At 44.6% G+C, this 13,724-nt stretch overlaps 1 protein-coding gene across 3 annotated transcripts in view; it reads left to right on the top strand.

The window, feature by feature from the left end:
• RASGEF1A (RasGEF domain family member 1A) overlaps positions 1 to 13,724 on the top strand; it is a 283,710-nt gene that overhangs the window by 234,207 nt on the left and 35,779 nt on the right. For 2 of the 3 annotated variants that reach the window (XM_006129935.5, XM_075934780.2), the window contains one exon: positions 9,702 to 9,881. In XM_006129935.5, the coding sequence (XP_006129997.2) occupies positions 9,702 to 9,881 (180 nt within the window). Of the gene's footprint in view, positions 1 to 5,681; positions 5,958 to 9,701; positions 9,882 to 13,724 lie in introns of those variants that run through there. The other variant, XM_006129936.5, reaches the window with a different exon arrangement.

Raw genomic sequence — 13,724 nt, 5'->3', positions numbered from 1 at the left:
GGTTATTCAAGTACTAGCCATTTAGCCCGTCATAAGACAGGATTTTCGGGTCTCTCCTCCACGTCAGTCTTCTCTCCTGAGCCTCCGGTCTCTTGCTCCATCTCTCTCTCTCTCTCTCTCCTCCTCCTCCTGCCTCTCTCTCTCTCTCTTCTCCTACATGGGGAGTGCGGAGCCCAAATGGTCGCTTGCGCCACTTGCTCCCACGTAGCGGCCTGGCTGAGCGGTGCAGAAGTCAGCCAAGTGCCATGGCAGGAGATGAAGGGGGGCAGGACGGTGACGTTCACGGCCAGGGGGTGGGGCCTGGAGCTGCTGTCATGTCGCATGTCACCCCCCCCGGCCCCGTTTGCCCCCGCCGTGGTGCTCGGCTGACTTCTGCGCTGCTCGGCCGGGCCTCCGCGGGGGAGCAAGCGACCATTTGGGCTCCCCCATGGTGGCCCGGCTGAGCGGCGCAGAAATCAGCCGAGCGCCACGGCAGGAGGCGAAGGGGTCGGGGTGGTGACGTACACGGCCAGGACCCTTCCCCGGCCACGTACATCACCTCCTCGCCCCCCTTCTCCTCCCACCGTGGTGCTCGGCTGACTTCTGCGCCGCTCAGCCAGGCCGCTGTGGGGGAGCAAGCGGCACAAGTGGCCGTTTGGGCCCCGTACTCCCCATGCAGCATGGGCCGCCCAGAGGCAACAGCCAGCATTTCAGGCAACACCACCCCCCAGAGGGAACAGCCAACATTAAGGTGTTATAGACTCTCAGACACTGGGCTACTATATATGTGATGTCAGTTCACTTACTGAATTATATCGAAGCAGCTTCAGTGTCACTACAGAAAATATTCTGAATGGCTGGTTAGTTGACTTTTGCCATATGGGAGATAACTTTGCGGAAAAGATTCAGTTGGGTTTTATCTTTAACAATGTTCTAGCAGGCATGTAGACATATCGGTTGCCTTCAGAAGGGCCTGACCCTACAATAAGCTCTTTTTGGGTGGTGTTTGGTACAGAATCCCTTTGAAATCAGTGCAGCTCCATGCAGGTGGACCTCTGAACTCACTGCCAGCTCACTCAGGAGAGGAACTTAGATCAGGGGTGGGCAAAAAATCAGGCTCTGAGAAGCAGTGGGATAGAAGATCCTGCTGGGGATGGTGCCTCCTTGGCAGGACAAAGGAGGAAGAGGCAACACATTGGAGGATGCTTGCCCGTGATTTAGGGGAGGGCAATGAATTTGGACCTGTAGGTGGGTCACAAAAAAAGAAGAGAAATTGCAGTTGATGGAACTCTTAGTAAACATTTGAGAACCACTGTTTCACGTAAAACATCCCTGTAGCAAACCTTTGGCTGCAGCATATGCTTAGCATAGAAGAACTTGCACCCGCACATTGCAGCTGTCGCAGGCATGTTGCATGTGTTGATTGCAGTGGTGGTTTACATTTCATGGGCCTTTCAAAAATAACTTGGCTCAGTGGACGTGCTCTAGCATTGCAAGGGCATGCAAGACAGCTAACAGTCCCATACATTGCCCCAGGAGACAGCCCACTCAGAGCTGTGCAGCACTAGGTCTGGCTGGACACACAAGCGGAGCATTGAAACGAGCTAATCACTAAACCATTTCTCTGGCTTGGAAAGAATGGGGACAAGGGGAGTGTAGGGCACAGATTTCAGTGCTTACTAGAGGAAGTGGGTCTGGCCCACGAAAGCTCATCATCTAATAAACCATCTTGTCAGTCTTTAAAGTGCTACATTGTCCTGCATTTTGCTTCTACTAGAGAGCAAGGGAACCAACAGGATTGCTGGCCCCCTTGGCTCACCACTCCCAAAAGGGGCAGGGCTTTTGGAAGAAGGGGCGGGGCTAGGGCAGTCCCCTGCATCCCCTAGACAGCAAGGTGCCCCCCCTCCATTGGCCCTCAGATCTGGCCAGAACGTGGTGCACAGAGTTCTGCAGGGAGCTGCATGGCACTCCGGCAGTGACTCTGCAAGGCCTGGGGCTCTAGCCGACTGCAGGCAGGAACACCAGGCCGTTAGAATTGCCAGGCCCTGGAGCAGTTGTCCCCTTCGCCCGCCCACCCATCCCCTTGGTAGCAGGCCTGCTAAAACAGAGCAGGAAGACAACATAAGTAGTTTGGCTAAGCATTCAAGGGGCCTGATTTCTTATCTGAGCTGGATCTCCGGTGGTTGGCCATTGTAATTTAATTAGCAGAACTGTGCACAATCAAGCTCGCTTTCCATGCCAGCTCTTCTGCTTTGGCCCTTTTCTCTTCCATTCAGACAAATGATGTAGCCCTTTGGCATGTATACGTCTGCTGTTCTATGAAGTCAGACTTATTTACGGAGTAGGTCTGTGTGGGGAATGTGACCAGCACGTGGTTTGAGAAGTTTAACTGAGAAGGGCTCTACTATGTTATATGTCAGTCTACAACTTTAATTATAAGGAAAGTCTCTAAGATCGCTGTTAATGGATCTCTTGGTAATTACTTGCTTTTCTGAAGTAGGAACAATTTGTGTACTTTTGCTCAAGTACATTTAAGTAAATTGTTTTCAGCATACTGTAATTCAGCTCTTAATCTTTTATGAGACTATTAAAATACACAAGCGTTTCTTTCATTGACTCTTCTAATTATATTAGGGATGGGTTATTGCCCCCTTCTAAAAGAGGCCAGAAAGGGAAACTTTCACACTGGCATAAGAAGAAAAACTTTGCTTTTGAATCATTGTCTAGCTCACTCTTTCACCAAAAGCTTTCTTACTGAGGTTATTCTTTTTTATTACCATGACAGATGACACCTAAAAGTCCCACCTAAGCCTGAGATCCTATTGTGCTAGGTTCTGTACATACACACAATCAGAGGCACATCCTCTGTCTTTGAAGAGCTTCCAATCTCAACAGAGAGGGTGGACAAAAAGTGGGAGGGGAAAAAAGCATTATGAGAAGCTGGATCTGAGTCAACAGTGTGCCCTTGTAGCCAAGAAGGCTAATGGCATATTAGGATGCAGTAGGAGGAGCAATGCCAGGAGATCTAGGAAAATGATTATTCCCCTTTAATCGGCACTGGTAAGGCTACATCTGCAGTATTGCATCCAATTCTGGGGCCCCCATTACAGAAAGGATGTGGACAAATTGGAGAAAGTCCAGTAGAGGGCAAAAAAATGATGAGGGGGCTGGAGCACATGACTAACAAGGAAAGGCTGAGGGAAATGGGATTATTTACTCTACAAAAGAGAAGAGTGAGGAGGGATTTGAGAGCAGCCTTTAACTTCCTGAAGGGAGGGTTCCAAAGACGATAGAGAGAGTCTGTTCTCAGTGGTGACAGATGACAGAACGAGGAACAATGGTCTCAAGTTACAGTGGGGGAGGTCTAGGTTGGATATCAGGAAAAACTATTTCACTAGGAGGGTGGTGAAGCACTGGAATGGGTTACCTAGGGAGGGGGTAGAATTTCCATCCCTAGAGGTTTTTAATTCCTGGTTCGCCAAAGCCCTGGCTGGGATAATTTCGTTGGGATTGGTGCTGCTTTGGGCAGGGGATTGGATTTGATGACCTCTTGAGATCTCTTCCAGCCCTAGGATTCTATAGGTGGGAAACTGAGGCACAAATGCATTAAGCTTCTTCTACAGAAAGTCTATGGCAGTGTCAGGAAATAAATGCAGGCCCCATCGCTGCTAGTCCAGTGCCTCCATGACAAGGTCAGCCTTCTTCTTACCACCCGTGTTCTTCTACACTGTGAAACTAGCCAGTATAAAATAATCTGAGAGGATCTTCTGGATGAGAGAAACTCTCCTACTCACTCACCCACAGACAAACAGCTCCTGCCCTCCCACAGCTTCTCCTCTTGGCTGGTTAGTAAATGTAGGGTGCTGCTTTAAATCTTCACTATGGTAATATTATGAACTGAACCAATATAGCTGCCACTTGGCTGGTCAACCTTGCTCTCATGACTGGCCACGAGTACCAAGATGCAATCACTAGGAAAAACATCTTTGAAGATGTGTATAGGTTGTTCGGGAACAGGATGGCTGGAATGACAACAACCGTTATACCTTAGCCCTTATCTAGCCTTTCTATCCATTGAGAGCTATCCACCATAACTCCAAGATCACTAAATGGTAACAGCTAATTTAGACCCCATCATTTTGTATGTGCAGATGGGATTAGGTTTGCCAGTGTGCGTTATGTTGCGTTTACCAACATCAAATTCCACCTCCCACTTTGTTGCCCAACCACCCAGCCAGATCCTTTTGTAACTTTTTTGAGAATGCTTTGGAGTAATTTTGTATCCTCTGCAAACTTTTCCATCTCACTGTTTATCCATTTTTTCAAGATTATTGATGAACAGGTACAACTGCACAGCTCACAGTACAAATCATGGGGGAATATTTTCATTTACTCCTCTCCATTCTGAAAACTGACCATTTATTCCTACCCTCTATGTCTCGTCTTTTAAATCAATTGAACAGTCTCCCAGTGTTTTATAAAGACGACAGTGATCAATTGCTCTCAATGACCACTTAAGGCAGGACAAGTAGTAATGGGCTTAATCGGCAGCAAAGGAGATTTAGGTTAGCTACTGGGGGGCGAGGGGGGACTAACTATAAGGAAAAGTAAGCTATGGAATAGGCTTCCAAGAAAGTTTGTACAATCCTAGTCATTGGGGCGGGGGGAGGGGGTTAGCATTTAAGAACAAATTGGAGAAAAACCGGTCAGGAATGATCTAGGTTTATATGGTGTTGCCTCTGCACAGCAGGCTGGCCTAGATGACTTCTCGAGGTCCCTTCCAGCCCTAATTTATGATTCTATGTTTTCCTAAACATAGGCCTGTTTGGAGCTAGAGATGGCAGAGATACTCATAAGATGCCATTTGCAGTTTTGAAGTTTGGGGCAGCACAGCCAATATTCCAATTAGTATTGAGAAGAGACCATAAAAGAGTGACGTTCAGAAATACATGCTGCAGGGCTTATAGAACAGGTTGGCCACCTCCTAACACCACCCCCTTAGATGTGACAACTTCACATAGGCATTGAAATAGTTGGCAGGGGAGGGGAACAACTATCAGAACCTGAAATCTCAAGGAGTGGGTTTTGCAAACAGTTGTCAGGACCAGCCTGACTGTGCTTCCATTCAGCTGAAAGTAAAAACCCCATTGATGGCACTGGGAACAGAATTAAGCCACCACTGCGTGCTACTGACTCACCCGCCACGCCATGGGTCTGCCCGTTGCTAAGGCCAGTTTTTGAATGTCATCCAGACATTGTTTGTGGGCGTTGCTTCCTGCCCTGAGAAAGCCACATCTTTTTATATCGACAGCCCCCAAACAAACAAACAAAAACAAAACCCCAACAGTTCTGTTTGACTAGCACCAGTCAGATGCGTCCCCATTCCATCTGCAACACTTGTGCTTTGCTTGGTGATCTGGTCTTCCCCCTGACAGCCCCAAACTAGAAAGCATCACCACACAGAGCATCTGGCTTTTGTTTTCAGTCAGTATAAACAAGGCTGAAATATTGTTGTGCTTCCAGGCCTCTTAAGTTTCTGGAGGAGGAAAGAGATGGGAGGGAAAAGGTACTAAGCGACCTAACCTGTTGGACATGTTAAAGCGTCTATAATAGAGGCAAACGGGGGGTTGGTGGGTGGGGAGACTTTTCTTTCCAAGCTTGTACAGTGCACACACAAAAGCCAGCCCCAGTCAGCTCAGCTTGTTTTGAATTGGACAAGCTCTCTCTCAGCCAACAGAAAGCCAAGCCGGGGGCTGACGTCACAGCCAGCCTGGAAAGCTGCAAGCTTTCTGGTTTTGCTCAGATGAACCTGAAGCTGTTTAGATCGAAGCTGGCGGGAAGGAAAGCTGCAGCCAGAGAGTTTATTTTCCTGGCAGACTGAAGCGGCAATGTCTGGCTGAGACTTTTATACTCTGGGAAAGCCACTGGGATCTTACAGACCGCCAAGGCTTATGTACATATTACAGAAAAAAATGAGGGTAAGAGTTCAAGATTTTTAGTTATGGATTCATTGATTGTTGTGAATGTGTCTATGGTAGCAGTATGTATTGATACATGCACATGCTTTAATGGTAAAGCCTGGTTTTGTTCTTGTTTACTTTAGAAGACAATTGCAGTCGCTCTTCGGAGTTCAAGTGAATCATTCCTGCTGTATATCAACATGACTGAGATCAGAATCTGCCCCATCCTCTTTTAAATAGTCTTTGTTTTGTTAACAAAAAAATAAGGCTTTAAGTGGAATGGGAGTCTTTTGCTCTCTCTGGTAATATCAAATGGCTTGTTTTACTTTCTCCTGTCTGAAAAGAAATCTGTAATCAGCTGTAGTGAGCATGGCCCCTTTGAGCTCTGATTGTGAGAGCATTTGCCTGGATTGATCTAGATGGAGGAGATCAGTTATAGCCCTTTGGCTGCGAGTCTGTGTTAGTCATAGACAAACCCACCAAGGAAGGAGTGCTGCTGTTTTATTTGCTAGGAGAGTAGGGATTGCAGGTGAGTTTTGGACTTGGCGTGGAGGAAGAATACTGACACTTCGGGATTTAAATGGCCACTTTCTTAGAAAGCCAGAAAGGCACTCGGGTTGTATGTGCGGCACTGCCTTCTGCATCCATGGGAAATACACTAGTAGCATTGAAGCACTGGCACTTCTTAAAATGTATATAAAAATAGTTCCAGTGCACTTTTTGAGCTGATGGGCTTCTGTTAAAACCTGCCAGCCTCCAGTGCAGACGAGTGGTCTTATTTTCATACCAGCATGTAGTGCTTATCCTAAATATTTAGCATCTGTGTTGAATTTTGTGGGGGGATATTTTGCTTATGGTGAACTTTCAGGCAGCTCTGGTTCACTCAAGCCTGGGGAAAGAGAAATTATTTACCCACGTCGGCAAACAAAAGTACATTTAACAACCATTGTAACGTGCAGCTACACGTCTCACCGAGAGATTTGTTTTTCCAGAGTGCAGTCAGGGGAGCTGTGAGAGAGGGGTGATAATGCAGCTTGATTCATTTGGTTTAAGTCATTTAGTGTTCTGGGAAGTTTGAACAAGCACCTCAGGCAACAAGCATGAAAGCTGCTAGCTACAAACTACCCTTTTGCCCACCGGGAAGGCTAAGAAGAATAAAATTTAACTCCATTTCCATTCCAATAAAGGGAAAAATATATATTATTCCACTCTCCAAAAAGATGTCTGGACACACAGTTTTTAACAGATTCTAGATATGCATCACAAGGATAATGTTTCCCCTCCCCAGACTACTTTATTACTGATTGCTTCATAAGCAGTTAGCGTCCCTTTGCCTCTTTGGACATGTACCTCCATGCCATTATTAGCCCTTTAGAACATACCGTACATTGGTGCAATGTGACTAACTCAATCAAAGCTACTACCCTGGGCCTTAAAAGGAAAACACAAATTACTGGTAACTTACATAATACGCATAACTAAGCTGGTTTCTTCGTCACACGCTCCCAAAGAAACAGTCATTTGTCAAGCTCTCGTGTGCTCCAAAGCACATGCCTTGTGACTACATTGCTGAAATACTTGCTGACATTAGTGAGGAAGCACTTGGTATAACATCACCTTGTTTCAGGCTTTGGCTCTAGGCCATAAGCCTGGTACATTTTGTTGTTTTGAATGAGATGGGTATTAGGTTATTTAAAGCAAACAAATAGTGCCCTGAACTGCAGGATAATGCTGTTGTTAACTGTTGACTAGCTGCCCCATTTTCACCCACAGGTAGTTTCAGTTGTTTATTGTGTGTTGGCACAGATGACAAGGTGATGGTTAAAACAGCCAAGCACAATTCTACATACCAGCTTGCTTAGAATGCATGGCTTTTATATTCCTGGATAAGTGCTAGTTAACACCCCTTCCTTCCCTTCTCTCCTCCCCACCTTACCCAAAATCACCATCGTAGTAAAGCTAAGGATAAATGTTTTCTGCCGGGGCTGGTAAACATTGACAACTTTGCAAGACTGTGAAAAGGAAACTTACATTTATAGGGCTTAGGTGCTGACTTGACCAGCCTGCACAGTCCTGATATGCTATTACAAGAGCTTATTAAAAACCCTTGAGATAAATATGACTTTTCATTTTCAAACCAGCTCTTGCAGCATGGGTAAAGAGATGCAGAGAAGGAAGTCATTCAACTGCTGTTTAAGACAAAACTGATTCACAAAGCGAGGGGGTGGGGGGACAATCTCTCAAATGGGGAAACTGAGGCACAGCGTGACAGGATTAGCCCAAAGTTACACGAGTTAATGACAGAGCGGGAACAGAAGCCACAGTCTGCAGTTCTTCCATCACTGCCTCCCCTAGGGCCTTCTTAATCTTCACAATCATGCTTTGAAAATCAAATGTAGTAAACAGAACAATCACTATTAAGAAAATCCTGACAGGAAAAGTATTATTATTCCACACAGGCATTTTCCTTGGCACTAATCTTTACAGGTATTGGTGAACTTTGCATACTTCGACAATGTGCTTCAACGTAAATTTAAGTTGTGGTCAGGGTTTTTCTTTTTCTAGACTTATTTATATATGGTAACTACAACATACTGTAGTTTGTGGTCAAGAGAGAAGCGTTTATTTGGTTTGTATGTCACCACAGTAGCTTTGTTTTATGTTTCCAAGGTAAGAGAGTCTCTCAAGAGGTCAGGCACAAATTGTGGAGTATTTGTTCAAGGTCTTCCAAACTCACATGGTCAAATGCTGGTCAGTAGGTGATATTGTTCAGACGGTACATTTCTAAACAGCTGGCAGTGAGGTCCGTGTGTTCATGGGCGTGCAAGATAAAATGCACTGCTCTTATGGTCTGGATTAGACTTAACAAGAGAGATGTATCAGACGGTTTAAGAGGGTTAATCTAGGAGGGTCTAGTACAGGGCTACTCAACACATGGCCCATGGGCTGCATGCTGCCCACAATTCATTTGTTTGTGGCCCGCAGTGCGGTTTGGGTTTACACAGGGCTTAACACTTGGCCCATAGGTGAGAGCCAAAACAAAAAAGTAGTCAATATAATGGCCTTCTGTTGATATGCGTTTTAGTAGTTAAATTCCTGAACTATCGTTGCTCATTAAAAGTGCTGTCATATGGATGGAAATCGGGTAAATATTGCATTTTATTAATATCAACAGAACCGACTTAAAAGGGCCTGTGTGTTGTGTAGTCTTGTGTTAATGTTTGTATTCATGCCCGTCAGTGTGAAATAAACTATTTGCATATCGATTTGCATGTATATGCAACCAATCTTAAATTGCAGCTCTCGGCATGTTCTGAGAGTATCATTGTGGCCCCCGGGGCTTCCAAAGTTGAGTAGCCCTGATCTAGTATGTTCCCCAAAAGACCTTCCCACAGAACATTAAACATAGTTTGTATAAACCATGATTTGTTATCTACCTATGAGATTGCGCCTTCTATTTAAATGGTATTTTGTACTGATCTCTCTAATCTTATGTGGATGGGGGGAGGGGGAAGCATCCTGACACTAAATGCATTGTGAAGCAATTATGAACATAGGTTGCATTGAATTTCAAAACCAAAAGCCATCTTGCATGTCTGTAGGAGTTTGGACTCAGATCTCCCTCCCCCAGGGCCCATGCTGTGTTCACCGAAATATATAATCTGTGTCTAATTTGCACCTTCCCAAAAACCATGAAGAGAACCAGAGTAGAGATCCACAAAGAAACCTTAACCCTTCCTCTTTCTTCCTTCACTCCTGCAGGAAACTATGCCCCAGACACCAATATTTTCCAGCATGCTCGGTTCCACTTGTAGTGGGCAGGTGCAGCCAGACATGGGCGAGAGGTGTGGAGATCCTGTTTACCAGGATGGGAATCTCATCTCTGGATCACTGGAGGTCCTGATAGAGCGGCTGGTGCCCACCATGGACTATTATCCAGATGTAAGTAGACATGTGATAGCTTGTTTTCCTATGGCATCTAAACAGAGGCAGGATCCCAATACACATGGAATTATCATCTTAATTCTTGCTTCATCTTAATCAAGATTATCTAACAGTCCTAACGCTCTAATTGCTGTGTCTCAAATAATTGGCCTTCCTTTCTTGGATCTGACGCCCAGCTGCGAGGGACCTTTCTTTGAACAGCAATATTTGCTAGTGAAATCAAGCCCTGCTGAGCCCCTGTCAGGCACTTTAAGAACCAATTACCCACAGCATTAGTAGAAGAAATTTCGATCCCACTAAGCTGCCTTTGCTCTAGTGAGACCCAGATTAGCTACTAACTGGATTCTGCCTTGGGGAAATACAGTACGTCAGTTGTGTGCTGAGGGCAGCTCATTTTTCCCCCTTATTTTGTGTCTTTTTGTTAGGTAGGCTGAAAAGCAAAACCAGGCTTTAATTAAATGTTCTCTCTCAGCACATCTTAACTGTCCAGTTCCACTAGCTTGTAAGTTTCTGGCCCTAGGAATGGTTTTGCAGCTGTTTTCACATTCTCACCAAAATTCACTGAAAGAAACATCACATGTAACTGCCGGGTACGCATTAGACATCCCAACCTAGGATCTCATTCAGAAAATATAACATTACTTAAATTTAAAAAACAACACATGGTCTGGTAGCACTTTAGAGACTAACAAAACATGTAGATGGTATCATGAGCTTTCGTGGGCACAGCCCACTTCTTCAGATGACTGGAGTTTAGGATGTGCAGACCCAAAATAAATCTTTAGGTGATTATAGACTATCCAATCTTTAGGTGTTTAAAAGTTACCGGTTCTGCCTACTTGTTTTTCCCTTTGATATTTTCATACCTTCTGCTTCTTGATTTCTGCCCCCTTCCTTTTTGCCCCCTTCTCCCCCTCATCTTCTCCCCAATTTATTTTGGGTCTGCACATCCTAAACTCTGGTCATCTGAAGAATTGGGCTGTGCCCACTAAAGCTCATGATACCATCTACATGTTTTGTTAGATCTTTAAAGTGCTGCCAGACCATTTGTTGTTTTTTATGTTTATCCTGTACAGACTAATTTGGCTACCCCCTGAAGCTTCTGATTACTTAAAATGACCCTCTCAGTCCTAGATGTGGAAGGTTTTAGTTCAGGAGGTTGCAGAAAAGCAAAATGATTGTACGGCGCAGGCAGTGTCTACGCCTTGGGAAAATGCATAGCAGTGGCGGAGGAAACTGAACTCTTCCAAAAGCTAGTAGCTATATTAAAATCACACATGTTCCTGTGGGCCATCCCAGGAATGCCTTGTAGTGGAAGCTTTCCTGAGCCAGATCCGACCTGGACCATTTATTTTGAGGTCACAACTGAAAAATGCACCGTCACTCACTACAAAAAGATTTCTATCCCCATATGGAATTCCACATGAACACGACACTAATAGTCTTGTCAGAAACATTTGGTTTGTTTTTACAAAAAAGGGATGTAGTAACTTTCCAATTCAAAACCCATCCTGGAGCTGTTTTACTATGCCAACCTAAAATTGTATTGCATTTGACAGACACACGCAATACTTGATTTTTCATGAAGCCCGTTATTTTATACCTTTTTAAAACACAGCCTGCAACAGGTACAGGTTTTCTCCTTCCTTCAAGGATCTCAAGGTGTTGATGAAGGCAGCAAGTAGAGCTAGAGGAGAACATAAAGTTTTACACACAGGGGAAGTAACATTACGCCTTGTAATAATCCATTCTCCACCTGTTACAGAGTCTTACAACACAGCTAGGGGTTGCTTCACCTCCTTCCTGCAGCTCACTAAGCAGCTGCTAATGCAAGTCCCTTAATATAAGGTGCTGTGTATTCATAACAGCTGTTTTGAATATTGCTCCCTATTGTCGTTATTACCGTTGGGATCCTAGCAATGATTTGGGGATCCTGGGAGTTACATTGATTCTGTAATGCACCAAGCATGTGAAGTGCATTACAAAAAAGTAAATCTAGATGCCCAGCCTGAGGAAGTTTTGATCCAAATAAGCAAGCGATAGGGAACAACAAAAGCAGCTGAGTACGCGCCTCTAAGAGAGATGGGAAAATCCTGCCACAGCAGGATGGCACATTACAAAGGTCAGTTCGCTGTCAGCGCGTTGATCTTAGCCTAAAAGGTTACATGATCAAACAAAATGGCTTGATCATTATAAAGAATGGGCTGGATACAAGTCACCCCCCAAAAATCTGGTAATAGGTTTGCATCAACCCCCATGAATTTTTACTTTTAAAAAGGAGTGGTCAGAAGGGAACAGCGGGACAGCCCACTTACTCGGTCATCCCTGCGGAGAGGTTTGAAAGGAAGGAAGAAAGCCCAGCATTCCCATTTCACTCAGAGCATATGCCAGGAGAAGTGTTAGCAGGTTTTGGATCACCAGCTTGGACTTGCTTGAGCAGCTGTTCTCAAACTTTACCGACTATTATAACCCTTTTCAGGCCTCTGATTTGTCTTGAGGACACACAAGTTATGCCTGATTTAAAAACCACTGCTTACAAAATGAGCCATAGAAACACACAAATGTCCCAGCACAATATTACTGACAAATTGCTTACTTTCTCATTTGTAACCATGTGATTATATAACAAATGGGAATATAAATAATGTAATTACATGTCAGTACGCAGTGTAGGGAGCAGAACAAAACATGTTGTGATCTGTATGAAAGTTAGTTTGTACTGACTTTGCTAGTGCTTTTTATGTATCCTGTTGTAAAACTAGGCAGATAACTAGATTACTTGAGGTACTCCTGCGGGAATATATACTCCTGGTTGAGAAACACTGCCTTCCAGCAATGAATTCTGTGGTGTCAATATAGTTTTCCTTAATTCAGCAGTGGCACATTTGTAACTCAGTGAAAGGGAGCTGGTTCTCACCTCTGAGCTAACCTCTCCAACCAGGTTGCTTGGAAAAGACTCTACTGTGTCTCTCCATGACACTAAAGATTCCAGTATCCTTCTTTACACCAGAAGGAGGGGGAAAACACATTATCTTTCCATTTCTGGTATCAAGCAACATAAGTGTTCCCTGTCACATTGTCAGAGCTGTAGATGGAGGTCAGCAGGAGGGAGAGGAGATGCAAGATAAGGGCCTATGTTTGTGTGCTGCTCTTGGGAGGTTTGTTTGTGTACAGAGGTCTCTTTGGAGCATAGAAAAATGTGTACTCATGAGACAGCAGCGTTCTGGAGGTTAGGAATGGAATGTACTGGTCTGCAGTCCTCATACCCCAGTAGAGAACATTTTAAGCAAATATTTCACAAATAAGTTTCAGATAGAGACACAAGAGTGCAAGGAAAATATTTTTCTTTTTTTTCATAAGACTTCAGTGCATTCTTGGGCCATAAAGTAACAGTTGCCACTATAGTCTTGCTCTCACTCTCCTTCTCTGTCCCTTTTTATAGTTTAAGACGTCTCTTAGCAACAACTGAGGCACTAAAGAAATCTGTTTCCCTTTTTTCTCTTGTAAAGCACAAGCCCCTTTTATGTCAGCATAAGTTGTTCTAAAGTGCTGAGAGGAATTTTCCTCTTCTTCCAAATACCTGCCACCTTCTGGGGCATAACTTTCAACCTCGCCACTGAAGGGAGCCGTTTTGTAAATCGTTCTTTGTCCAGCTAGCGTCACAGCTGACTTTCCTAGTCCAAGCCATCTTAATCAAAAGGAGAGGGCGCGCATATGCGACAGAGCCAGTGTGGGAGTTACCGCAGCAAATAAAGCTGGTTCAAAGCACCAGCTTTTCCCTCTGGAGGCCTCCAATTTAAATCCTGGCTTATGGATCAGACACAAACTAAAAAGGATTGA

This window comes from Pelodiscus sinensis, chromosome 8, assembly GCF_052426305.1.
Source record: "Pelodiscus sinensis isolate ZL-2025 chromosome 8, ASM5242630v1, whole genome shotgun sequence".
NCBI lineage: Eukaryota > Metazoa > Chordata > Testudines > Trionychidae > Pelodiscus > Pelodiscus sinensis.
The sequence above is the reverse complement of the archived record's forward strand: the minus strand, read 5'-3'. Positions and strand labels throughout refer to the sequence as shown.